Source organism: Panulirus ornatus, chromosome 20, assembly GCF_036320965.1.
Source record: "Panulirus ornatus isolate Po-2019 chromosome 20, ASM3632096v1, whole genome shotgun sequence".
In the NCBI taxonomy this organism is placed as follows: Eukaryota; Metazoa; Arthropoda; class Malacostraca; order Decapoda; family Palinuridae; genus Panulirus; species Panulirus ornatus.
The window spans coordinates 45927039-45954444 of NC_092243.1; the positions used below are offsets into that span (position 1 = coordinate 45927039).

The window sequence follows — 27406 nt, forward strand, 5'->3', positions numbered from 1 at the left end:
CCCCCACCCTATGATCCACTTCCGCTTCCATGGTTCCATCCGCTGCCAGATCCACTCCCAGATATCTAAAACACTTCACTTCCTCCAGTTTTTCCCCATTCAAACTCACCTCCCAATTGAATTGACCCTCAACGCTACTGTACCTAATAACCTTGCTCTTATTCACATTTACTCTTAACTTTCTTCTTTCACACACTTTACCAAACTCAGTCACCAGCTTTTGCAGTTTCTCACATGAATCAGCCACCAGCGCTGTATCATCAGCGAACAACAACTGACTCACTTCCCAAGCTCTCTCATCCCCAACAGACTTCATACTTGCCCCTCTTTCCAAAACTCTTGCATTCACCTCCCTAACAACCCTATCCATAAACAAATTAAACAACCATGGAGACATCACACACCCCTGCCGCAAACCTACATTCACTGAGAACCAATCACTTTCCTCTCTTCCTACACGTACACATGCCTTACATCCTCGATAAAAACTTTTCACTGCTTCCAACAACTTGCCTCCCACACCATATATTCTTAATACCTTCCACAGAGCATCTCTATCAACTCTATTATATGCCTTCTCCAGATCCATAAATGCTACATACAAATCCATTTGCTTTTCTAAGTATTTCTCACATACATTCTTCAAAGCAAACACCTGATCCACACATCCTCTACCACTTCTGAAACCACACTGCTCTTCCCCAATCTGATGCTCTGTACATGCCTTCACCCTCTCAATCAATACCCTCCCATATAATTTGCCAGGAATACTCAACAAACTTATACCTCTGTAATTTGAGCACTCACTCTTATCCCCTTTGCCTTTGTACAATGGCACTATGCACGCATTCTGCCAATCCTCAGGCACCTCACCATGAGTCATACATACATTAAATAACCTTACCAACCAGTCAACAATACAGTCACCCCCTTTTTTAATAAATTCCACTGCAATACCATCCAAACCGCTCCTTGCTGGCTTTCATCTTCGCAAAGCTTTTACTACCTCTTCTCCAGTTTACCAAATGATTTCTCCCTAACCCTCGCACTTTGCACACCACCAGACCAAAACACCCTATATTGCCTACTCTATCATCAAACACATTCAACAAACCTTCAAAATCTCACTCCATCTCTTGTCACATCACCACTTACTTGTTAATACCTCCCCATTTGCCCCTTCATTGATGTTCCCATTTGTTCCCTTGTCTTACGCACTTTATTTACCTACCTTCAAAACATCTTTTTATTCTACTAAAATTAATGATACTCTCTCACCCCAACTCTATTTGCCCTCTTTTTCACCTCTTGCACCTTTCTCTTGACCTCCTGCCTCTTTCTTTTATACTCTCCCACGCATTTGCATTATTTCTCTGCAAAAATCATCCAAATGCCTCTCTCTTCTCTTTCACTAATAATCTTACGTCTTCATTCCACCACTCACTACCCTTTCTGATCTGCCCACCTCCCACGCTTCTCATGCCACAAGCATCTTTTGCACAAGCTATCACTGCTTCCCTAAATACATCCCATTCCTCCCCCACTCCCCTTACGTCCTTTGTTCTCACCTTTTTCCATTCTGTACTCAGTCTCTCCTGGTACTTCCTCACACAAGTCTCCTTTCCAAGCTCACTTACTCTCACCACTCTCTTCACTCCAACATTCTCTCTTCTTTTCTGAAAACCACTACAAATCTTCACCTTCGCCTCCACAAGATAATGATCAGACATCCCTCAGCACATTAACATCCAAAAGTCTCTCTTTCGCCTGCCTATCAATTAACACGTAATCCAATAATGCTCTCTGGCCATCTCTCCTACTTCCATACGCATACTAATGTATATCTCTTGTTTTAAACCAGTATTCCCAATCACCAGCCCTTTTTCAGCACATAAATCTACAAGCCCTTCACCATTTCCATTTACAACACTGAACACCCCATGTACACCAATTATTCCCTCAACTGCCACATTACACACCTTTGCATTCAAATCATCCATCACTATAACCCGGTCTCGTGCATCAAAACTACTAACACTCACTCAGCTGCTCCCAAAACACTTGCCTTTCATGATCTTTCTTCTCATGCCCAGGTGCATCCACTTATCCCTGCGGATAGAGGAGAAAGAATACTTCCCACGCATTCCTCACTTGTCATAGAAGGCGACTAAAGGGGACGGGAGCTAGGGTTAGAAACCCTTCCCTCCTTGTATTTTTAACTTTCTAATTGGTGAAACAGAAGAAGGAGTCTCGTGGGGAGTGCTCATCCTCCTCGAAGGCTCAGATTGGGGTGTCTAAATGTGTGTGGATGTAACCAAGATGAGAAAAAAGGAGAGATAGGTAGTATGTTTGAGGAAAGGAACCTGAATGTTTTGGCTCTGAGTGAAATGAAGCTCAAGGGTAAAGGGGAAGAGTGGTGTAGGAATGTCTTGGGATTAAAGTCAGAGGTTAGTGAGAGGACAAGAGCAAGGGAAGGAGTAGCACTACTCCTGAAACAGGATTGGTGGGAGTATGTGATAGAGTGTAAGAAAGTAAACTCTAGATTGATATTGGTAAAAGTGAAAGTGGATATATATATAATATCTATATATATATATATATATAATATATATATATATATATATATATATATATAATATATATATATATATATCAATATTAATATATATATATATCAATATATGTATATATATATATATTTTTCTTTCTTTTCTTTTAAACTATTCGCCATTTCCCGCGTTAGCGAGGTAGCATTAAGAACAGAGGACTGGGCCTTTGAGGGAATACCCTCACCTGGCCCAATTCTCTGTTACTTCTTTTGGAAAATTAAAAAAAAAATGAGAGGGGAGGATTTCCAGCCCCCCGCTCCCTCCCCTTTTAGTCGCCTTCTACGACACGCAGGGAATACGTGGGAAGTATTCTTAATCCCCTATCCCCAGGGATAGATATATATATATATATATATATATATATATATATATATATATATATATAGGGGAGAAAGGATACTTCCCACGTATTCCCTGCGTGTCGTAGAAGGCGACTAAAAGGGGAGGGAGCGGGTGGCTGGAAATCCTCCCCCTCTCGTTTTTTTCAATTTTCCAAAAGAAGGAACAGAGAAGGGGGCCAGGTGAGGATGTTCCCTCAAAGACCCATTCCTCTGTTCTTAACGCTACCTCGCTGACGTGGGAAATGGCGAATAGTACGAAAGAAAATATATATATGTATATATATATAAATCAATATATATATATATATATATATATATATATATATATATATATATATATATATATATATATATATATATATATATCAATATATGTATATATATATATATATATATATATATATATATATATATATATATATATATATATATATATATTTTTTTTTTGTCGCTGTCTCCCGCGTCTGCGAGGTAGCGCAAGGAAACAGACGAAAGAAATGGCCCAACCCACCCCCATACACATGTATATACATACGTCCACACATGCAAATATACATACCTACACAGCTTTCCATGGTTTACCCCAGACGCTTCACATGCCTTGATTCAATCCACTGACAGCACGTCAGCCCTGGTGTACCACATCGCTCCAATTCACTCTATTCCTTGCCCTCCTTTCACCCTCCTGCATGTTCAGGCCCCGATCACACAAAATCTTTTTCACTCCATCTTTCCACCTCCAATTTGGTCTCCCTCTTCTCCTTGTTCCCTCCACCTCCGACACATATATCCTCTTGGTCAATCTTTCCTCACTCATCCTCTCCATGTGCCCAAACCACTTCAAAACACCCTCTTCTGCTCTCTCAACCACGCTCTTTTTATTTCCACACATCTCTCTTACCCTTACGTTACTCACTCGATCAAACCACCTCACACCACACATTGTCCTCAAACATCTCATTTCCAGCACATCCATCCTCCTGCGCACAACTCTATCCATAGCCCACGCCTCGCAACCATACAGCATTGTTGGAACCACTATTCCTTCAAACATACCCATTTTTGCTTTCCGAGATAATGTTCTCGACTTCCACACACACACATATATATATATATATATATATATATATATATATATATATATATATATATATATATTATTCCTGGGGATAGGGAAGAAAGAATACTTCCCCCGTATTCCCTGCATGTCGTAGAAGGCGACTAAAAGCGGAGGGAGCGGGTGGCTGGAAATCCTCCCCTCGCTTTTTTTTTTAATTTTCCAAGACAGGGAACAGAGAAGGGGGCCAGGTGAGGATATTCCCTCAAAGGCCCAGTCCTCTGTTCTCAATGCTACCTCGCTAATGCGGGAAATGGTGAATAGTATGAAAAAAAAAGAAAAAGATATATATATAAGGTGTGTGAAAGAAGAAAGTTAAGAGTAAATGTGAATAAGAGCAAGGTAATTAGGTACAGTAGGGTTGAGGGTCAAGTCAATTGGGAGGTAAGTTTGAATGGAGAAAAACTGGAGGAAGTAAAGTGTTTTAGATATCTGGGAGTGGATCTGGCAGCGGATGGAACCATGGAAGCGGAAGTGGATCATAGGGTGGGGGAGGGGGCGAAAATCCTGGGAGCCTTGAAGAATGTGTGGAAGTCGAGAACATTATCTCGGAAAGCAAAAATGGGTATGCTTGAAGGAATGGTGGTTCCAACAATGTTGTATGGTTGCGAGGCGTGGGCTATGGATAGAGTTGTGCGCAGGAGGATGGATGTGCTGGAAATGAGATGTTTGAGGACAATGTGTGGTGTGAGGTGGTTTGATCGAGTAAGTAACGTAAGGGTAAGAGAGATGTGTGGAAATAAAAAGAGCGTGGTTGAGAGAGCAGAATAGGGTGTTTAGAAATGGTTTGAGCACATGGAGAGAATGAGTGAGGAAAGATTGACCAAGAGGATATATGTGTCGGAGGTGGAGGGAACGAGGAGAAGTGGGAGACCAAATTGGAGGTGGAAAGATGGAGTGAAAAAGATTTTGTGTGATCGGGGCCTGAACATGCAGGAGGGTGAAAGGAGGGCAAGGAATAGAGTGAATTGGATCGATGTGGTATACCGGGGTTGACGTGCTGTCAGTGGATTGAATCAGGGCATGTGAAGCGTCTGGGGTAAACCATGGAAAGCTGTGTAGGTATGTATATTTGCGTGTGTGGACGTATGTATATACATGTGTATGGGGGTGAGTTGGGCCATTTCTTTCGTCTGTTTCCTTGCGCTACCTCGCAAACGCGGGAGACAGCGGCAAAAAAAAAAAAAGATATATATATATATATATATATATATATATATATATATATATATATATATATAAATATATATATATTTTTTTTTTTTTTTTTGCTTTGTCACTGTCTCCCGCGTTTGCGAGGTAGCGCAAGGAAACAGACGAAAGAAATGGCCCAACCCACCCCCACACACATGCCTTGATTCAATCCACTGACAGCACGTCAACCCCGGTATACCACATCGCTCCAATTCACTCTATTCTTTGCCCTCCTTTCACCCTCCTGCATGTTCAGGCCCCGATCACACAAAATCTTTTTCACTCCATCTTTCCACCTCCAATTTGGTCTCCCTCTTCTCCTCGTTCCCTCCACCTCCGACACATATATCCTCTTGGTCAATCTTTCCTCACTCATTCTCTCCATGTGACCAAACCATTTCAAAACACCCTCTGCTCTCTCAACCACGCTCTTTTTATTTCCACACATCTCTCTTACCCTTACGTTACTTACTCGATCAAACCACCTCACACCACACATTGTCCTCAAACATCTCATTTCAGCACATCCATCCTCCTGCGCACAACTCTATCCATAGTCCACGCCTCGCAACCATACAACATTGTTGGAACCACTATTCCTTCAAACATACCCATTTTTGCTTTCCGAGATAATGTTCTCGACTTCCACACATTCTTCAAGGCTCCCAGAATTTTCGCCTCCTCCCCCACCCTATGATCCACTTCCGCTTCCATTGTTCCATCCACTGCCAGATCCACTCCCAGATATCTAAAACACTTCACTTCCTCCAGTTTTTCCCCATTCAAACTCACCTCCCAATTGAATTGACCCTCAACGCTACTGTACCTAATAACCTTGCTCTTATTCACATTTACTCTTAACTTTCTTCTTTCACACACTTTACCAAACTCAGTCACCAGCTTCTGCAGTTTCTCACATGAATCAGCCACCAGCGCTGTATCATCAGCGAACAACAACTGACTCACTTCCCAAGCTCTCTCATCCCCAACAGCCTTCATACTTGCCCCTCTTTCCAAAACTCTTGCATTCACCTCCCTTACAACCCTATCCATAAACAAATTAAACAACCATGGAGACATCACACACCCCTGCCGCAAACCTACATTCACTGAGAACCAATCACTTTCCTCTCTTCCTACACGTACACATGCCTTACATCCTCGATAAAAACTTTTCACTGCTTCCAACAACTTGCCTCCCACACCATATATTCTTAATACCTTCCACAGAGCATCTCGATCAACTCTATTATATGCCTTCTCCAGATCCATAAATGCTACATACAAATCCATTTGCTTTTCTAAGTATTTCTCACATACATTCTTCAAAGCAAACACCTGATCCACACATCCTCTACCACTTCTGAAACCACACTGCTCTTCCCCAATCTGATGCTCTGTACATGCCTTCACCCTCTCAATCAATACCCTCCCATATAATTTGCCAGGCATACTCAACAAACTTATACCTCTGTAATTTGAGCACTCACTCTTATCCCCTTTGCCTTTGTACAATGGCACTATGCACGCATTCTGCCAATCCTCAGGCACCTCACCATGAGTCATACATACATTAAATAACCTTACCAACCAGTCAACAATACAGTCACCCCCTTTTTTAATAAATTCCACTGCACTACCATCCAAACCTGCTGCCTTGCCGGCTTTCATCTTCCGCAAAGCTTTTACTACCTCTTCTCAGTTTACCAACTCATTTTCCCTAACCCTCGCACTTTGCACACCACCTCGACCAAAACACCCTATATCTGCCACTCTATCATCAAACACATTCAACAAACCTTCAAAATACTCACTCCATCTCCTTCTCACATCACCACTTCTTGTTATCACCTCCCCATTTGCGCCCTTCACTGAAGTTCCCATTTGCTCCCTTGTCTTACGCACTTTATTTACCTCCTTCCAGAACATCTTTTTATTCTCCCTAAAATTTAATGATACTCTCTCACCCCAACTCTCATTTGCCCTTTTTTTCACCTCTTGCACCTTTCTCTTGACCTCCTGTCTCTTTCTTTTATATGTCTCCCACTCAATGTGATAGAATGTAAGAAAGTAAATTCTCGATTAATATGGGTAAAACTGAAAGTTGATGGAGAGAGATGGGTGATTATTGGTGCATATGCACCTGGGCATGAGAAGAAAGATCATGAGAGGCAAGTGTTTTGGGAGCAGCTGAATGAGTGTGTTAGTGGTTTTGATGCACGAGACCGGATTATAGTGTTGGGTGATTTGAATGCAAAGGTGAGTAATGTGGCAGTTGAGGGAATAATTGGTATACATGGGGTGTTCAGCGTTGTAAATGGAAATGGTGAAGAGCTTGTAGCTTTATGTGCTGAAAAAGGACTGATGATTGGGAATACCTGGTTTAAAAAGTGAGATATACATAAGTATACTTATGTAAGTAGGAGAGATGGCCAGAGAGCGTTATTGGATTAGGTGTTAATTGACAGGCACACGAAAGAGAGACTTTTGGATGTTAATGTGCTGAGAGGTGCAACTGGAGTGATGTCTGATCATTATCTTGTGGAGGCTAAGGTGAAGATTTGTATGGGTTTTCAGAAAAGAAGAGTGAATGTTGGGGTGAAGAGGGTGGTGAGAGTAAGTGAGCTTGGGAAGGAGACTTGTGTGAGGAAGTACCAGGAGAGACTGAGTACAGAATGGAAAAAGGTGAGAACAATGGAAGTAAGGGGAGTGGGGGAGGAATGGGATGTATTTAGGGAATCAGTGATGGATTGCGCAAAAGATGCTTGTGGCATGAGAAGAGTGGGAGGTGGGTTGATTAGAAAGGGTAGTGAGTGGTGGGATGAAGAAGTAAGAGTATTAGTGAAAGAGAAGAGAGAGGCATTTGGATGATTTTTGCAGGGAAAATATATATATATATATATGGATATACTGGAAATGGGATGTTTGAGGACAATATTTGGTGTGAGGTGGTTTGATCGTGTAAGTAATAATAGGGTAAGAGAGATGTGTGGTAATAAAAAGTATGTGGCTGAGAGAGCAGAAGAGGGTGTTTTGAAATGGTTTGGTCACATGGACAGAATGAGTGAGGAAAGATTGGCCAAGGGGATATATGTGTCAGAGGTGGAGGGAACGAGAAGTGGGAGACCAAATTGGAGGTGGAAAGATGGAGTGAGAAAGATTTTGAGTTATCGGGGAATGAACATGCAGGAGGGTGAAAGGTATGCAAGGAACAGAGTGAATTGGAACGATGTGGTATACTGGGGTTGATGTGCTGTCAATGGTTTGAACCAGTGCATGTGAAGCATCTGGGGTAAACCATGGAAAGTTCTGTGGGGCCTGGATGTGGAAAGGGAGCTGTGGTTTCAGTGCATAATACATGATAGTGAGTGTGAACAAATGTGGCGTTTGTTGGCTTTTCCCAGCACTAACTCGCACACATGCGGGTGAAGGGGGTTGTTATTTCATGTGTGTCGGGATGGTGATGGGAATGAATAAAGGCAGCAAGTATGAATTATGTACATGTGTATATATGTATATGTCTGTGTGTGTATATATATGTATACGTTGAGATGTATAGGTATGTATATTTGCGTGTGTGGATGTGTATGTATATACATGTGTATGTGGGTGGGTTGGACCATTTTTTCGTCTGTTTCCTTGCGCTACCTAGCTAACGCAGGAGACAGTGACAAAGCAAAATGAAAATAATAATAATATATATATATATATATATATACTATTTGTGTATGTCTTTTTTCGTCTGTTTCTTGGCACTTCCTTGTTTATGAGGGAAAAGGCTCTGATCATCACTCATCCCTACAGCAATAGAAACACTGTTTCAGCATATCCCAAGACCCTCCATATCATTATGCAACTGCCATAATGAAAACACTGATTTATTAATTCTTAAATGCTTTGCACTTTTTGAACATAGACACACACACATCACTACACTTTAAGTCCTGTGGTCCCAACTGGTGGACTTGGCTAGCTTTCTAAGTGCTGCAGGAGCCTCATAAATATAGAAGGAACTGCTGGCACAGGAAGTAGGTAAGGAATTAGTTCATGTGTTACCAGGCTCTGTATGGGGAAAAAATGTTTTTTTTATTAGAAATAAAAATGATGAAAATGGCTTTTGTTGGTTTTCAAATGCCCTTCAAAGCTGAACTGAAAAATTGAAATATGCCATCACATCTGAGGGGTATAATTACACAAAGCTGTAATAAGTCTGAACACTGAAAGGTTGTCTTGGTTGGCCTGTAAGACTAGACTCTGGTACCCTTGGATCCTGTCTTTGATTCTGAAATACTTTCAGTATAATTTAAAGCTGTTATTACAAATTAGTGCACTGAAACAGATTTAGTCTTTGAGGTTTGCATTGCATTTGGAAGACTTTATTGGCTGTGAAGTGGCCTTCAAGTTCAGTGTGTGGTAGTTTAAAACCATGTCCTGTTTCTGCAGTACCTACACCCAAAATCTGGGACCTCTAGGTCTGCATGTAACTGTATTAAGTCTGACCCTTAAAAGGTGGCATTTGTTGCTCAACCTGGGCTGTGGTGTTGAAGACTTTCAAAGACTTCTCCAGGTTTTCATCCTTGGATCATACCTTTGATCATTAGACACCTTTCACTATAATTTGAGGCAGCTAGTTTGCTTATTTTGAATGAGTGCAGTGAACTAAATATTATTCATAAGGATGGGAAGGTCACTGTTGGCATTAAAACAGCCTTTGTGGCCAACGTATGGTAGCTGAAACATACAGTGGCAGAAAACCTTGCCCAGATTTAGAAGTATATACACCCAAAATGTAGCATCTGTAGTTACCACATAAAGCACTAGTTTATGTGAACCTTGAAAGGTTGCCTTTTCTGGTCTTTAAGCCATACTCTGGCAGATTATTTTCATGCTGATTTTGAATCAGGTTGAAATATATGTTGGGGGACATTTATAAATGGCCTGTAGATAAGTACTTAATAAGTATTAGAAGGACTATTTTTCATGCTGAATTCCAACCTGGGATTGAAATATATGTTTGGGGATAATAAGGCATGTAAATAAGTAATTAAATGTTACTCTTTTGAATGATTCTGTGATTAATCGGTTTATATTTCTATATGGCTGCTTTGGTGAGCATTATAAGATATTTTCCATTATTATTTCCAGTATAGAAGCATTTCATTGTGTCATGTGTCAGTTTTAAAGTAAAAATGCTTGTGGGTTCAAATATTCCCTGAACTGTTACCTGAAACTTTTAATATTTTTTGAGGGTAATAGATTTATTCGAAAACTGCAGTATAAGGAAGAATTTTTCTTGGTAAATTCAAATATGGGGTTGAAATATATATATATATATATATATATATGTCAAGAGGTGAAAAAGAGGGCAAATGAGAGTTGGGGTGAGAGATTATCATTAAATTTTAGGGAGAATAAAAAGATGTTTTGGAAGGAGGTAAATAAAGAGCGTAAGACAAGGGAACAAATGGGAATATCAGTGAAGGGGGCAAATGGGGAGGTGATAACAAGTAGTGGTGATGTGACAAGGAGATGGAATGAGTATTTTGAAGGTTTGATGAATGTGTTTGATGATAGAGTGGCAGATATAGGGTGTTTTGGTCAAGGTGGTGTGCAAAGTGAGAGGGTAAGGGAGAACGACTTGGTAAACAGAGAAGAGGTAGTAAAAGCTTTGTGGAAGATGAAAGCCGTCAAGGTTGCAGGTTTGGATGGTATTGCAGTGGAATCTATTAAAAAAGGGGGTGACTGTGTTGTTGACTGGTTGGTAAGGTTATGTAATGTATGTATGACTCATGGTGAGGTACCTGAGGATTGGCAGAATGCTTACATAGTGCCATTGTACAAAGGCAAAGGGGATAAAGGTGAGTGCTCAAATTACAGAGGTATAAGTTTGTTGAGTATTCCTGGTAAATTATATGGGAGGGTATTGATTAAGAGGGTGAAGGCATGTACAGAGCATCAGATTGGGGAAGAGCAGTGTGGTTTCAGAAGTGGTAGATGATGTGTGAATCAGGTGTTTGCTCTGAAGAATGTATGCAAGAAATACTTAGAAAAGCAAATGGATTTGTATGTAGCATTTATGGATTTGGAGAAGGCATATGATAGAGTTGATAGAGATGCTCTGTGGAAGGTATTAAGAATATATGGTGTGGGAGGCAAGTTGTTAGAAGCAGTGTAAAGTTTTTATCAAGGATGTAATGCATGTGTGCGAGTAGGAAGAGAGGAAAGTGATTGGTTCTCATTGAATGTCGGTTTGCGACAGAAGCACGTGATGTCTCCATGGTTGTTTAATTTGTTTATGGATGGGGTTGTTAGGGAGGTGAATGCAAGAGTTTTGGAGAGAGGGGCAAGTATGCGGTCTGTTGTGGACAAGAGAGCTTGGAAAGTGAGTAAGTTGTTTGCTGATGATTCAGCACTGGTGTATGATTCAGGTGAGAAACTGCAGAAGCTGGTGACTGAGTTTGGTAAAGTGTGTGAAAGAAGAAAGCTGAGAGTAAATGTGAATAAGAGCAAGGTTATTAGGTACAGTAGGGTTGAGGGACAAGTCAATTGGGAGGTAAGTTTGAATGGAGAAAAATTGGAGGAAGTGGAGTGTTTTAGATATCTGGGAGTGGATTTGGCAGCAGATAGAACCATGGAAGCAGAAGTGAGTCATAGGGTGGGGGAGGGGGCAAAAGTTTTAGGAGTGTTGAAAAATGTGTGGAAGGCAAAAACGTTGTCACAGAAAGCAAAAATGGGTATGTATGAAGGAATAGTGGTTCTGACAGTTATATGGTTGCAAGGCGTGGGCTATAGATAGAGTTGTGTGGAGAAGGGTGAATGTGCTGGAAATGAGATGTTCCAGGACAATATGTGGTGTGAGGCACTTTGATCGAGTAAGTAATAGGGTAAGAGAGATGTGGGGTAATAAAAAGAGAGTGGTTGAGAGAGCAGAAGAGGGTGTTTTGAAATGGTTTGGTCACATGGAGAGAATGAGTGAGGAAAGATTGACGAAGAGGATATATGTGTCAGAGGTGGAGGGAAGGAGGAGAAGTGGGAGACCAAATTGAAGGTGGACAGATGGAGTGAAAAAGATTTTAAGTGATCGGGGCCTGAACATGCAGGAGGGTGAAAGGTGTGCAAGAATAGAGTGAATTGGAGCGATGTGGTATACCAGGGTCGACGTGTTGTCAATGGATTGAACCAGGGCATGTGAAGCGTCTGGGGTAAACCATGGAAAGTTTTGTGGGGCCTGGATGTGGAAAGGGAGCTGTGGTTTCAGTGCATTATACATGACAGCTAGAGACTGAGTGTGAACGAATGTGGCCTTTGTTGTCCTTTCCTAGTGCTACCTCACACTCATGAGGGGGGAGGGGGTTGTCATTTCATGTGTGGTGGTGTGGCGATGGGAATGAGTAAGGGTAGACAGTATGAATTATGTACATGTGTATATATGTATATGTCTGTGTGTGTGTATATATATATGTATACGTTGAGATGTATAGGTATGTATGTGTGCGTGTGTAGACGTGTATGTATATACATGTGTATATGGATGGGTTGGGCCATTCTTTCGTCTCTTTCCTTGCGCTACCTCGCTAACGCAGGAGACAGCAACAAAGTATAATAATAAGAAAAATAATATATATATATATATATATATATGATCAGACATCCCTCCAGTTGCACCTCTCAGCACATTAACATCCAAAAGTCTCTCTTTTGTGTGCCTGTCAATTAACACATAATCCAATAACGCTCTCTGGCCATCTCTCCTACTTACATACGTATACTTATGTATATGTCGCTTTTTAAACCAGGTATTCCCAATCAACAGTCCTTTTTCAGCACATAAATCTACAAGCTCTTCACCATTTCCATTTACAACACTGAACACCCCATGTATACCAATTATTCCCTCAACTGCCACATTACTCACCTTTGCATTCAAATCACCCATCACTATAACCCGGTCTTGTGCATGAAAACCACTAACATGCTCATTCAGCTGCTCCCAAAACACTTACCTCTCATAATCTTTCTTCTCATGCCCAGGTGCATATGCACCAATAATCACCCATCTCTCTCCATCAACTTTCAGTTTTACCCATATTAATCTAGAATTTACTTTCTTACATTCTATCACATACTCCGACAACTCCTGTTTCAGGAGTAGTGCTACTCCTTCCCTTGCTCTTGACATACCAACCCCTGACTTTACTCCCAAGACATTCCCAAACCACTCTTCCCCTTTACCCTTGAGCTTCGTTTCACTCAGAGCCGAAACATCAAGGTTCCTTTCCTCAAACATACTACCTATCTCTCCTTTTTTCACATTTTGGTTACATCCACACATTTAGACACCCCAATCTGAGCCTACCAGGAGTGTGACTCCTTCTTCTGTTTCCCATTTTAGAAAGTTGAAATAAAGGAGAGGAGATTTCTGGCCCCCCACTCCCGTCCCCTCTAGTCGCCTTCTATGACACGTGAGGAATGCGTGGGAAGTATTCTTTCTCCCCTATCCCCAGGGATAGACCCATTTAATACCAGGTTAAACAAATCCCAAAATTGTTAGTAGTTGGGTTTTGATTAACAAAATAACTGAACTTTTTTTTAATTATATCCAAAGGAAATTCCTGGAAGATTGTGAGAACACATAGCTGTAATAAAATATGACAAAAATTGCAAAGATATGTAAATACATATATAAATATTAATAATCTGGACAATGTTTGAAAGAAAATTTACTCTGAGGCATATAGGAAGTTTTAAAGAGTAACTTCATCTTGGATCTGCTTGCCCTATGGTAGCTGATGTGCAGACAGACTGGTGAAAAGTATGGGTCTTGTCAATGTCTGATCATTATCTTGTGGAGGTGAAGGTGAAGATTTGTATGGGTTTTCAGAAAAGAAGAGAGAATGTTGGGGTGAAGAGGGTGGTGAGAGTAAGTGAGCTTGGGAAGAAGACTTGTGTGAGGAAGTACCAGGAGAGACTGAGTACAGAATGGAAAAAGGTGAGAACAAAGGAGGTAAGGGGAGTGGGGGAGGAATGGGATGTATTTAGGGAAGCAGTAATGGCTTGCGCAAAAGATGCTTGTGGCATGAGAAGCATGGGAGGTGGGTTGATTAGAAAGGGTAGTGAGTGGTGGGATGAAGAAGTAAAATTATTAGTGAAAGAGAAGAGAGAGGCATTTGGACGATTTTTGCAGGGAAAAATGCAAATGAGTGGGAGATGTATAAAAGAAAGAGACAGGAGGTCAAGAGAAAGTTGCAAGAGGTGAAAAAGAGGGCAAATGAGAGTTGGGGTGAGAGAGTATCATTAAATTTTAGGGAGAATAAAAAGATGTTTTGGAAGGAGGTAAATAAAGTGCGTAAGACAAGGGAGCAAATGGGAACTTCAGTGAAGGGGGCTAATGGGGAGGTGATAACAAGTAGTGGTAATGTGAGAAGGAGATGGAGTGAGTATTTTGAAGGTTTGTTGAATGTGTTTGATGATAGAGTGGCAGATATAGGGTGTTTTGGTCGAGGTGGTGTGCAAAGTGAGAGGGTTAGGGAAAATGATTTGGTAAACAGAGAAGATGTAGTAAAAGCTTTGCGGAAGATGAAAGCCGGCAAGGCAGCAGGTTTGGATGGCATTGCAGTGGAATTTATTAAAAAAGGGGGTAACTGTATTGTTGACTGGTTGGTAAGGTTATTTGATGTATGTATGACTCATGGTGAGGTGCCTGAGGATTGGCGGAATGCTTGCATAGTGCCATTGTACAAAGGCAAAGAGGATAAGAGTGAGTGCTCAAATTACAGAGGTATAAGTTTGTTGAGTATTCCTGGTAAATTATATGGGAGGGTATTGATTGAGAGGGTGAAGGCATGTACAGAGCATCAGATTGGGGAAGAGCAGTGTGGTTTCAGAAGTGGTAGAGGATGTGTGGCTCAGGTGTTTGCTTTGAGGAATGTATGTGAGAAATACTTAGAAAAGCAAATGGATTTATATGTAGCATTTATGGATCTGGAGAAGGCATATGATAGAGTTGATAGAGATGCTCTGTGGAAGGTATTAAGAATATATGGTGTGGGAGGCAAGTTGTTAGAAGCAGTGAAAAGTTTTTATCGAGGATGTAAGGCATGTGTACGTGTAGGAAGAGAGGAAAGTGATTGGTTTTCAGCGAATGTAGGTTTGCGGCAGGGGTGTGTGATGTTTCCATGGTTGTTTAATTTGTTTATGGATGGGGTTGTTAGGAAGGTGAATGCAAGAGTTTTGGAAAGAGGGGCAAGTATGCAGTCTGTTGTGGATGAGAGAGCTTGGGAAGTGAGTCAGTTGTTGTTCGCTGATGATACAGTTCTGGTGGCTGATTCATGTGAGAAACTGCAGAAGCTGGTGACTGAGTTTGGTAAAATGTGTGAAAGAAGAAAGTTAAGAGTAAATGTGAATAAGAGCAAGGTTATTAGGTACAGTAGGGTTGAGGGTCAAGTCAATTGGGAGGTAAGTTTGAATGGAGAAAAACTGGAGGAAATAAAGTGTTTTAGATATCTGGCAGTGGATCTGGCAGTGGATGGAACCATGGAAGTGGAAGGGTGGGGGAGGGGGCAAAAATCCTGGGAACCTTGAAGAATGTGTGGAAGTCGAGAACATTATCTCGGAAAGCAAAAATGGGTATGTTTGAAGGAATAGTGGTTCCAACAATGTACGGTTGTGAGGCGTGGGCTAGGGATAGAGTTGTGCGCAGGAGGGTGGATGTGCTGGAAATGAGATGTTTGAGGACAATGTGTGGTGTGAGGTGGTTTGATCGAATAAGTAATGTAAGGGTAAGAGAGATGTGTGGAAATAAAAAGAGCGTGTTTGAGAGAGCAGAAGAGGGTGTTTTGAAATGGTTTGGTCACATGGAGAGAATGAGTGAGGAAAGATTGACCAAGAGGATATATGTGTCGGAGGTGGAGGGAACGAGGAGAAGTGGGAGACCAAATTGAAGGTGGAAAGATGGAGTGAAAAAGATTTTGTGTGATCGGGGCCTGAACATGCAGGAGGGTGAAAGAAGGGCAAGGAATAGAGTGAATTGGATCGATGTGGTATACCGGGGCTGACGTGCTGTCAGTGGATTGAATCAGGGCATGTGAAGCGTCTGGGGTAAACCATGGAAAAATGTGTGGGGCCTGGATGTGGAAAGGGAGCTGTGGTTTCGGGCATTATTGCGTGGCAGCTAGAGACTGAGTGTGAATGAATGGGGCCTTTGTTGTCTTTTTCTAGTGCTACCTCGCACACATGAGGGGGGTGGGGGAAGGTATTCCATGTGTGGCGAGGTGGCAATTCGAGTGAATGGGGGCAGACAGTGTGGATTGTGTGCATGGGTATATATGTATGTGTCTGTGTAAGTATATATATGTGTACATTGAGATGTATAGGTATGTATATTTGCGTGTGTGGACGTGTGTGTGTGTATACATTGTGTATGGGGGTGGGTTGGGCCATTTCTTTTGTCTGTTTTCTTGCGCTACCTCGCAAACGCGGGAGACAGTGACAAAGCAAAATAAATAATAAATATAAATAAATATTTTTTTTTTTTTTTTTGCTTTGTCGCTGTCTCCCACGTTAGCGAGGTAGCGTAAGGAAACAGACGAAAGAAATGGCCCAACCCACCCCCATACACATGTATATACATACGTCCACACACGCAAATATACATACCTACACAGCTTTCCATGGTTTACCCCAGACGCTTCACATGCCTTGATTCAATCCACTGACAGCACGTCAACCCCGGTATACCACATCGCTCCAATTCACTCTATTCCTTGCCCTCCTTTCACCCTCCTGCATGTTCAGGCCCCGATCACACAAAATCTTTTTCACTCCATCTTTCCACCTCCAATTTGGTCTCCCTCTTCTCCTCGTTCCCTCCACCTCCGACACATATATCCTCTTGGTCAATCTTTCCTCACTCATTCTCTCCATGTGCCCAAACCATTTCAAAACACCCTCTTCTGCTCTCTCAACCACGCTCTTTTTATTTCCACACATCTCTCTTACCCTTACGTTACTCGATCAAACCACCTCACACCACACATTGTCCTCAAACATCTCATTTCCAGCACATCCATCCTCCTGCGCACAACTCTATCCATAGCCCACGCCTCGCAACCATACAACATTGTTGGAACCACTATATTTAATAAATAAGTGAATAATGTTGATCATGTATATGTATGTATATGTGCATGTATGGGCATTTATGTATATATATATATATATATATATATATATATATATATATATATATATATATATATATATATATATATATATATATATATATATATATATTATCCCTGGGGATAGGGGATTAAGAATACTTCCCACGTATTCCCTGCGTGTCGTAGAAGGCGACTAAAAGGGGAGGGAGCGGGGGGCTGGAAATCCTCCCCCCTCGTTTTTTTTTTTTTTTTTTTTTTTTTTTTTTCTCCAAAAGAAGGAACAGAGAATTGGGCCAGGTGAGGGTATTCCCTCAAAGGCCCAGTCCTCTGTTCTTAATGCTACCTCGCTAACGCGGGAAATGGCGAATAGTTTAAAAGAAAAGAAAAGAAGTATATATATATATATATATGTATATATATATATATATATATATATATATATATATATATATATATATATATATATATATATATATATAACCCTGGGGATAGGGGAGAAAGAATACTTCCCACGTATTCCCTGCGTGTTGTAGAAGGCGACTAAAAGGGAAGGGAGCGGGGGCTGGAAATCCTCCCCTCTCTCTTTTTTTTTGGTTGAAATGTAGGTTGGGGGAAATTATGTCATATGAATACATAATTTTTTGTAATGGGTAATCTTTTAGAAGATTGTGATTATTCAGTTTATGTCTATTTGGTATATGTTTGCTTAGGGAAGCGCTATGAGATATTATTCATGATTATTTCAAGTATTGAAGCATTTCATTATGCCATGTTTCAATTTAAAGCAAAAAGTTTGTGAGTATAATAGATATGCTTCGTAACCTCAATTAAGGATTATTCTTCCTGCTGAATTCGAATCTGGGGTTGAATTGTCATATAAATCAGAAATTGTTTGTGATGGTTAATCTTTTAGAAGATTGTGATTATTTGGTTTCATTTTTATTTGGTATCTTTCGGCTTAGGGAAGCACTGAGATATTTTTCATAATCATTTCAAGTATTGAAGTGTTTCATTATGTCATGTTTTAATTTTTAAATAAAAAGTTTGTAAGGGTAATAGATTTGCTTCAAAGCCTCAGTAAAAGAATTATCTTTCCTGCTGAATTCAAATATGGGGTTGAAATAAATGTTGGAACATTAATGCCTTTGAATATGTAATTGTTATTTCCTCCTTTAGAAGATTCTATGATTATTTGGCTCATAATTATTGGGATCTGTTGGCCTTGGGAACCATTATGAGAGACTTTCCTTGGTTATTCCTATAATAGAAACATTTTATTATGTCATATTTCAGTTTTAAATGAAACATTTTTGGGGAGAAAATATTCCCTGAACTATTCATTACTTACAAATTTTAGAATTTTCATGAGTTTTATTTTTCATGCTGATTTTGAATTTGGGGTTGAAATATATGTTGGGGACATTTATGAATGGCCTATAGATAATTAATGTACTATTTTTCATGCTGAATTCCAATCTGGAGTTGAAATATCTGTTTGGGTATGTTAAGGCCTGTAAATAAGTAATTAAATGTTACTCTTTTGGGTGATTCTGTGATTAATCCATTCCAAAGAGGCTTTTAATTTAAATGCACTGACAGGGGCAGCTGTTGGAATGTCTGATCATTACCATGTGGAGGGTAGGGTTAAGATTTGTAGAGGTTTTTGGAAAAGAGATGCTATGATTGAGAAGAGAGTGGTGAAAGAAAGTGAGCTTGGACAAGAGACTTGAGTGAAGGAATATCAGGAGAGATTTAGTGTAAAATGGTTATAGGAGAAAGTAAATGAAACTAGGGGAGTGGATGAGGAATGGGAGATATTTAGGGAAGCATTGCTTGCACATGTGAGAGATGCATGTGTCAGTCATAAGGTAGAAGGTTGGCAGGTTAAATAGGGTAGTAAGTGGTGATATAATGAAGTAAAGTTGTTAATGAGAGAGAAAAGAGAGGTATATGAGGAGGACTTACAGGGAAGGAGTGCAAATGACTGGGAAATTTATAGGAGAAAGTGGCAGGAGGTCAAGAAGGTGCAGCAGTTACCAAGAGAGCAGAGGAAGGTTGGAGTAAGTGAGTATGAGTGAACTTAAAGAGTAAGATGTTTTGGAAGGAAGGTGTGCGAGAAAAGCAAGAGAACAAGTGACACCATCAGTGAAGGGGCAAATGGGATGTGGTAACAAATAGTGATGACATGAAGAGGAGATGGAGTGAGTATTTTGAAGGACTGCTGAATTTGTTTCATGATAGGGTGGCAGATTTATGGTGTTTGGGTTGGGGTAGTGTGTAATGTGTGGTTTGGGATACTAAAAGAGGTAGTAAAAGCCTTGCATAGGATGTAATGTGGCAAGGTAGATTTAGTATATGGCATTGCAGTTGAATCTCTTAAGAAAGATGGCTACTCTGTTGCTGAATAGTTGCTTAGGATTTTCAGTGTATGTATGGATCATGGGTGAGATGCTAGAGGATTGGCAGAATCTTGCATAATGCTATTGTATAAAGACATGGGGGACAAAGGCGAGTGTTCAAACTACAGAGGTATAGGTTTGTTGAGTGTACCTAGTAGGTTGTATGAGTAGTGATTGAGAGGATAAAGGCATGTATAGACCATCAGACTGGGGAGGAACAATATGGTTTCAGAAATGGTAGAATGTGTGTGATGCGGAGAGTGAAGGGCAATTGATTAGTAACTATTCGGTGTCTTCTTTATGGTGATAGTTGCATCATGGGCATGAAGGGTCTAGGGATATGTTGAAATGGTGTTTGTAGTGTTGTAGTGATGGGTGATATTACATCACAAGTGAAAAGTCACCTTTGGTGAGAATTTATTACTGCGATTACAGTCTTCTCAGAGAACTCACAATGAAAGATTTCACATTTTCTTGCTACTGGAAAGAGTGCAGCCTTGGGCGGCAGGAACCTGTAAAATGAGATCCTTGGTAACAAAGACTCTTTCTTAGAAATTGGTCCTTGGGTGATTATAAATGAATGGATAAAACATTCTGTACATAATGGAACAGAGGGATTATATAGATTTTTTTTACCACTGTATTTTCTGTTTATGGAAATGATTGCTTTATGTTTAGACTTCCTCACTTTAGATATATTCTGTTTCAAGTTCTAGACAGTCACTTTCCTTAAGCTCCATGAATAATGTTTCCAGTTTCTATATTTGTATACTGAAAGACTTTATCAAGGTATGATAGATTCATAATGTCTAACTCTGGTATTTTCAGTGATATGCAGGTATGATCCTTTTTCATTCTTTGAACATATATCGCCATGAATCTTTACCTTTGTTCATTTCACTTTCTTTAGTCATTTTCTAAATAGTTAAATTTTTTTGTTATGATAAGTTTTCTGCTAGTGTTTCACTACTCTTACTGACCCCCTACTGCTCTTGTCAGAGACTTATTTGGGTTCTTTATACCTTCTCAGTAGATTACATGCCAAAAAAGCAGTTATGCAGACTTTGCCTTTGAAAATTTTTGTTCTCATGAATTATCAGAATGGACTGTCTGCAATCATCTTATGGAATATGAGTGTCTTTTTAGAGGATAATTGTCAGCTCTCTTCCCTTATCCTTTGTTTATGCACTTACCACTGTGTATCCATTAGGGAAGGCTCTGTGTGAACCAGTTTGTTTGTTATGTTAAATCTTGAGTATGATATCCAGCCTCATTTCACTTTTGCCATCTTATGACTCAAGTTCCTTTCTATTTCTTGCAAACTCTTCCATGTTTGTGTTTATCATGCCGAGTACATTCCATCTGTTCCCAGATTTTTTTTTTTTGTCTTTTACAGATGTGGTATTAATCTTTTCAGATGTTCCATTCTTCGTGAGTCTTGCTCTTATTTAGAGGAACTCTGAATTTTTGTTATCCGTTCCTTTGATTTTCATAATCTTGAAAATACAGATATAAAATTGTCATAATTTAGCTTCAAAGTTACCTCTATGGGTATTTTTTCTTTTCCCTGTTTTATGTCCTCATTCTTCTTGTACTACTGATGCCACATATCTTTAGTATTGTTTCTTTCATTTGTAATGCCCCCAGACTTTGCTATATCTTTTTGTCTAAGATAAGAGTGCTATGGTTTTTTGCCTAGTTTTGTTTTCCACCACACTGAATATTTTGACTGGTAACCTCATCACTGATTTTCGGTTTACTATTATGCTAATGCTTAAAGAAATCCTACTACAATATGATCTCTGATATCTGAAAAGCTTGGGGAATCAACTGTTTTGAATTACAAAGTTTCCAGTTATTCGAGGATTTTAACATAAATAATTCAGAAATTGTAATATTTTTACATAGAGGAAATATTGATATCTGTAAGCAAATGCCTCAATCTTGTTCTGCTGCTTGTTGATAACGTAAATAGTTATCATGCTACCACTGAAGTCCTTCATAAGTGCCACCTTGGACTCACCCTTAGCCATTCTCTAGCAGAACTTTAAATGCTTTTCAAGGCTTAAAACATTCTTCTTGCACTTCATGTGAGACATAGATGGCTTTGAGTATCTGTCAAGCATTTGTTAGTGATGCTTTGAATGGGCCATTCTCCACAATAGTAACCCACATTGCACAATATTCACAAATATACAAAACCAGCATGGAACACTATGAGAAAGCACATGAGAGATAGTAAACAATCACCAATGCCACAACACACTGGGTGGAGAGTAGACAAAGTGCTGTATCTCAGTGTGTGTGCAATTTGATATTTGAGGGGGAGGGGATGAAGAGTTACCAACTGAAAAACTTACCTTGTTTTGAATATTTTGTTGTCTTGAATTATGGATAACAGAGGTTTTTCTGTGCATACTACCTACTATTGTCCAATCACATTCATTTCTATTCCTTTTAACTTTTGCGGTAATTCTGATCTCACCTCTGATAAATAGTTCACTGATGTCCCATAGTTTGTTGATAGCTATTTCACTCTTTAGGTTTTTGCTTCTCTTTCATTCTAATTTCCTCCATGTCCTCTTGTTGCCTCCATCGTGGACAATTCAGTTTCACATTTTGATTACTTACCTTAGTTCTACCAGTCCCACTGTTACCAAAAGGATCTTATTTCTAGTCTGATTTTGAGAGATGTCATCCAAATTTGCTCATCATTCTCGGGTTCTGTTCATATCTGTATCTATTATCTCAGCTTTATGCTCATACATATGAGGTAGATCATGGATCACATGCATACTTACTGACCTCATTACTTTTTTTTCTACCTTCTTCCTTTTTATACTCTTTAATCTACTTCCCATTGTCTACTTCTCTCTCCTCCCACCCTACCTGTACAACACCCTCTCCACACTTCTTTCCCCTTCATCCTCCCTCTTAAGCTTTTAAATTCTCCATTTCAACTTCTCTTCCTATGTTTTTCCTCCTCCAGTTTCTATTATTTCTCCTTTACCTTTCCCCTTCTCCTTTATCCTCTCCTCTCCTCTCTTGGCCCTCCTTCCCTCTAGTTCTTCTTATTCATAGCAAGCAGAGTGATGTCTGAAAATGTGACTTTGTTGCTGAAAATTATCCCTGCTTAGTTCCAGCTTTTGCAGACTATTTGGCCAAACAGAAAATGAGCAACAAAAACATATTTAGTAGGTGAGTCTAGCCTTTGTAAAATTAATTTAATTTTTTTCTGTTATGATTATGTGTACAGTATTCAATAAATCAGAGTTATTTTACCACAGTCATCATGACTACAATAAGTCGGGCGTCCCCTACAGGTGGGTTTGGAGAGGACTGAGATGGGCGCAGCCACAGGAACTGGAAGCATTCTGACCACAAACAAAAAGTTGCTTGGTTGTCCACACTGTGCCTTCACCACTACCCAGCATTACAGTTTGTTAAGACATAGACGCACCCATACTGGGGAGAAACCTTATTCCTGCCCATACTGTTCATACCGTTGCACTGAAAGTTGCAGGCTCAAGATTCATCTCCGTACTCATACAGGTGAAAAGCCATTTTCATGTCCACACTGCTCCTATCAAGCTGCTGACAATAGAAATCTGAAGAGGCATTTGCTTGTTCATAACAGCAAGAGCCCTGTACTATTGAATGAAGGCCCTAAACTTCTTAATGGCAGATAAAGTGGTATTCTTTGTATTGTAATTTAGAACTGCTTAAAAATTGTATTTCAGTGATTTTACTGTAAAACAGCTTATTAACTCTTTTCTGCAAAAATTGCTCTGAATATTATCAAAATGCTGTGACATTTGGATATAGTGTCATTCTTTTTTTGTGAGTTCATTAATTGGTCATGTATTTGTTATACTGTTTAATATGTTAGTTCTTGTTCGTAGTTTTGATTATATTATAGCTTCCACTAAGCAGTAAGGCTCATATTATGATGTCCATAAATATCCTTGATATATCATGTAATATTGGTACAATAGTTATAAAAATTTGTTTTTTATGATGATTCTTGTAAATAATCTAGTTTCATGAATGTTATGATGTTTAAATTTAAAAGTAAGTGCTTATTGTCATTCATATAATAAAGAAATGCTAAGTCTACCCTTCAGAAATTGCATACTTTGCCTCAAGTGATCCTAACTACTCTTTACCTTCAAAATTTGTGTAGCTAAAAGTAACACTTGACTATTTATATGCTCTTCAGAATGTTCAAAATGATTGCTGTGAACTTCATTATGCAAGAAGTTATAATGTAACATTAAATTCCAAACATCTGTGTTTTATAAGTACCTCACTTATAGAGGGTGTAAATGAATAGTACTATTGTATATTCAGTTATGTATCAGTGACCTTATCATTTTTGTTTTCAGACAAAGACTTAAAAAACAAATGTTCTGGGAAACAAAATATCATGTACAAGTGATGCATGATTTGAGAATGCATACCAATACCTTATGCTTACTGTACTTTCATTTTTCTCTATAGTGTCCCATATAGAATCTAACCAGAATCATCCTTTAATACTGTGAGGAGTAACCATTTCAAGCTTATGAGTGATACTTTGTGATGTGAAAATATGCTCTGGTATATTTTCATCACTTTCATATTCATACCATACAACAAGCTTACTACATGTGCATTCGCTTATGAACTGTGATAAACAGTTTCCTGAAGTTCTTTCATATGTTACCTATTGAGAGCAGTCATGCGCCTGAAAATCATTATTACTGTTATGAGTAGTTAATTGCTTCACTTTGGGTTACTCTTGTAGAATGTTTTCTGTCCAGTTTGGAACAGTACCCTGTAACACAGAAGTACACGTTCACATTTTCATTCGCTTAAAAAGATTGGTTGAGGATACAACAAAAGCCTGTCTAAATCAGTTTATTAATATTTCTTTATTAACAATTTAGTGCTGGATGACTGGCACATTTTTTCTCTATGTTAGCTGAGACAGCACGAACACCTAAATGTCCTAATTGGGGTCATCTCATTGCTGCTCTATATACCTATATTTTTCATACTTGATTGCCATTTCCTGCATTACCAAGGTAGTGCCAGGAACAAATTAAGAAAGGCTACATCCTCTCACATCCAGTCTATAGCTGTCATGTGTAATGCACCTCCCTATCCACAACCAGGTGCCATGGGCCTTTCCATGGTTTACCCTGGGCATTTCACATCCCTTGCTTTAGTCCATTGATAGCACGTCAACCCAGGATACCTCATTGTTCCATTTCACTCTGTCTTGTGCATGCCTTTCAACCTCCTGCTTGTTCAGGCCTAGATTACTGAAAATCTATTCCATACCATCCTTCAATCTCCAGATTAGTCTCCCCATTCTCCTTGTTCCCTCCACTTGTGACTCATATATCCTCATTGTCGACCTTTCCTCTCATTCTTTCCATATGTCCAAACTATTTCGGTACACCCTTTTCAGCTCTCTCAACCATTCTCTTTTTATTACCACACATCTCTCTTATCCTTTCATTACTTACTCCATCAAACCTCCTCACACCACACTTTGTCATCAGCCACTTAATTTTCAACACATTCACCTCCCTCAGCACATACTCATCAACAGCCCATGCCTTGCACCCATATGATATTGTTAAGGCTACTGTTCATTCAAACATACCCATTTTTGTCCTCCCAGATAGCATTCTCTCCTACATGTTCTTCAGTGCTTCTAGAACCTTCAAACACACACACACACACACACACACACACACACACACACACACACACACACACACACACACACACACACACATGCACCTCAACTCACTTCCATGTTTCCGTTCACTGCCATGTCTACTCACATGTATCTAAAATATTTCACTTCCTGCAAGTTTTCTCCATTCAAACTCACACTCCAACTAACCTGTCCCTCAACCCTGCTGAACCTAATAACCTTTCTTTTATTTACATTCACTCTCATTTCTGGTCTTTCTCACACTCTACTAAAGCCAGTCACCAACTTCTACAGTTTCTAACTTGAATCTGCCCCTAGTGCTCTATCATCAGCAAACAATGACTGACACACTTTCCAGGCCCTTTTATACCCCACAGACTGCATAATCACCCCTGTCTCCAAGATTCAACCTCATCCATAAAAGAGTTGAAAAACCATAGTGACATCACACACTCCTGCTGCTGATCAACCTTAACTTAGAACCATTCATCACTCTTCTTTCTTTTCCTGCCTCACACCCTTTATAAAAACATCTCTGCTCCTAGCAGCTTTTCTCCTACAAAGTACATTCTCAAGACCTTCTACAAGCATCTCGATCAACCCTATCATATGCTTTCTCCAGATTAATGAATGCCACATACAGATCCCTCTGTTTCTCTAAATACTTCTCACACACATTCTTTTAAAGCAAACACCTGATCCACTTGTTACCTTCCCATACAACTCACCAGGTATACTCAACAAACTTATACCTCTAGTTTGAACACTCACCTTTATTCCCTATGCCTTTTATACATTAGCACTATACAGGCAGTCCACCAATCCTCAGGTACCTCACCATGATCAATACATACAGTTGATATCCTTGCCAATCAGTCAACAACACAATCACCCTTTTCTTGATAAATTCAACTGCAATGCCATCCACTCCAACCGCTTGCCTCATCTCATCTTATGCAAGGCTTTCACCGCCTCTTCTCTCTTTGCCAGAGCACTCTCCATGACTTCACTTCACATACTGCCTCAACCCAAACAACCTACATCAACTATTCTGTTATCAACCACATTCAACAGGCCTTCAAAACACTCACTTCATCCCCTCCTCACTTCATCACTTCCTGTTATCACTTCCTATTTTGCTCCCTTTAAGGATATTCCCATTTGTTCTCTTGTTTTTTGTACATTACTTAGCTCCTTCCAAATCATTTATTCTCTTTAAAGTTTACAGATACTCACTTGCCCCAACTCTTATTTGCCCTCTTTCTCAACTTTTGCACCTACCTCTTGACCTCCTGCTGCTTTCTGTTATGTATCCCTCAATCGTGTGCACTCCTTCCATGTAAGTCTTGAGAAAATGCCTCTTTTCTCTTCCACAAGCAACTTTACTTCTTCATCTTACCACTCAGTACCCTTTCTAATCTGCACAGCTCCCACTGTGTGCATGTCACATGCATCTCATGCACATGCCAGCATTGCTTCCCTAAATACCTCTCATTCCTCACCTTCTCCCTTACTTCATTTACTTGCACCTTTAGCCATTCTACACTCAATCTCTCCAGGTATTTCTTCACTTAGGTCTCTTTTCCAAGCTCTTTTACTCTCACCACTCTCTTCTTTCCAAGATTGTTTCCTTTATTCTTAAAACCTCTTCAAATCTTCAGTCTTCCCCCCAGAAGAGAGTGATCAGACATCCAACCAGCTGCCCCTTTCAGTACTTTTTTTTTTCCTCTATTATTTATGTTAGCTGAGATGGCATGAATAACTTAGGCCCTAATCAAGGCCGTCCAAGTAATGCAATATATGTATGTGTGTGTGTGTGTGTGTGTGTTTGGATGATACTTGTAGGGAAGTAGTGCAAATGACTGGGAGATGCAT

At 39.8% G+C, this 27406-nt stretch overlaps 1 protein-coding gene across 1 annotated transcript in view; it reads left to right on the forward strand.

Moving 5' to 3' along the window:
- Window positions 1-24141, forward strand: part of LOC139755976 (uncharacterized) — a 734338-nt gene extending 710197 nt beyond the window's left edge. The window contains exon 6 of the mRNA XM_071674832.1: window positions 23145-24141. Within this exon, the coding sequence (XP_071530933.1) occupies window positions 23145-23510 (366 nt within the window). The 3' untranslated portion in view covers window positions 23511-24141. The remainder of the gene's footprint in view (window positions 1-23144) is intronic.
- Window positions 24142-27406: the final 3265 nt, after the last annotated feature.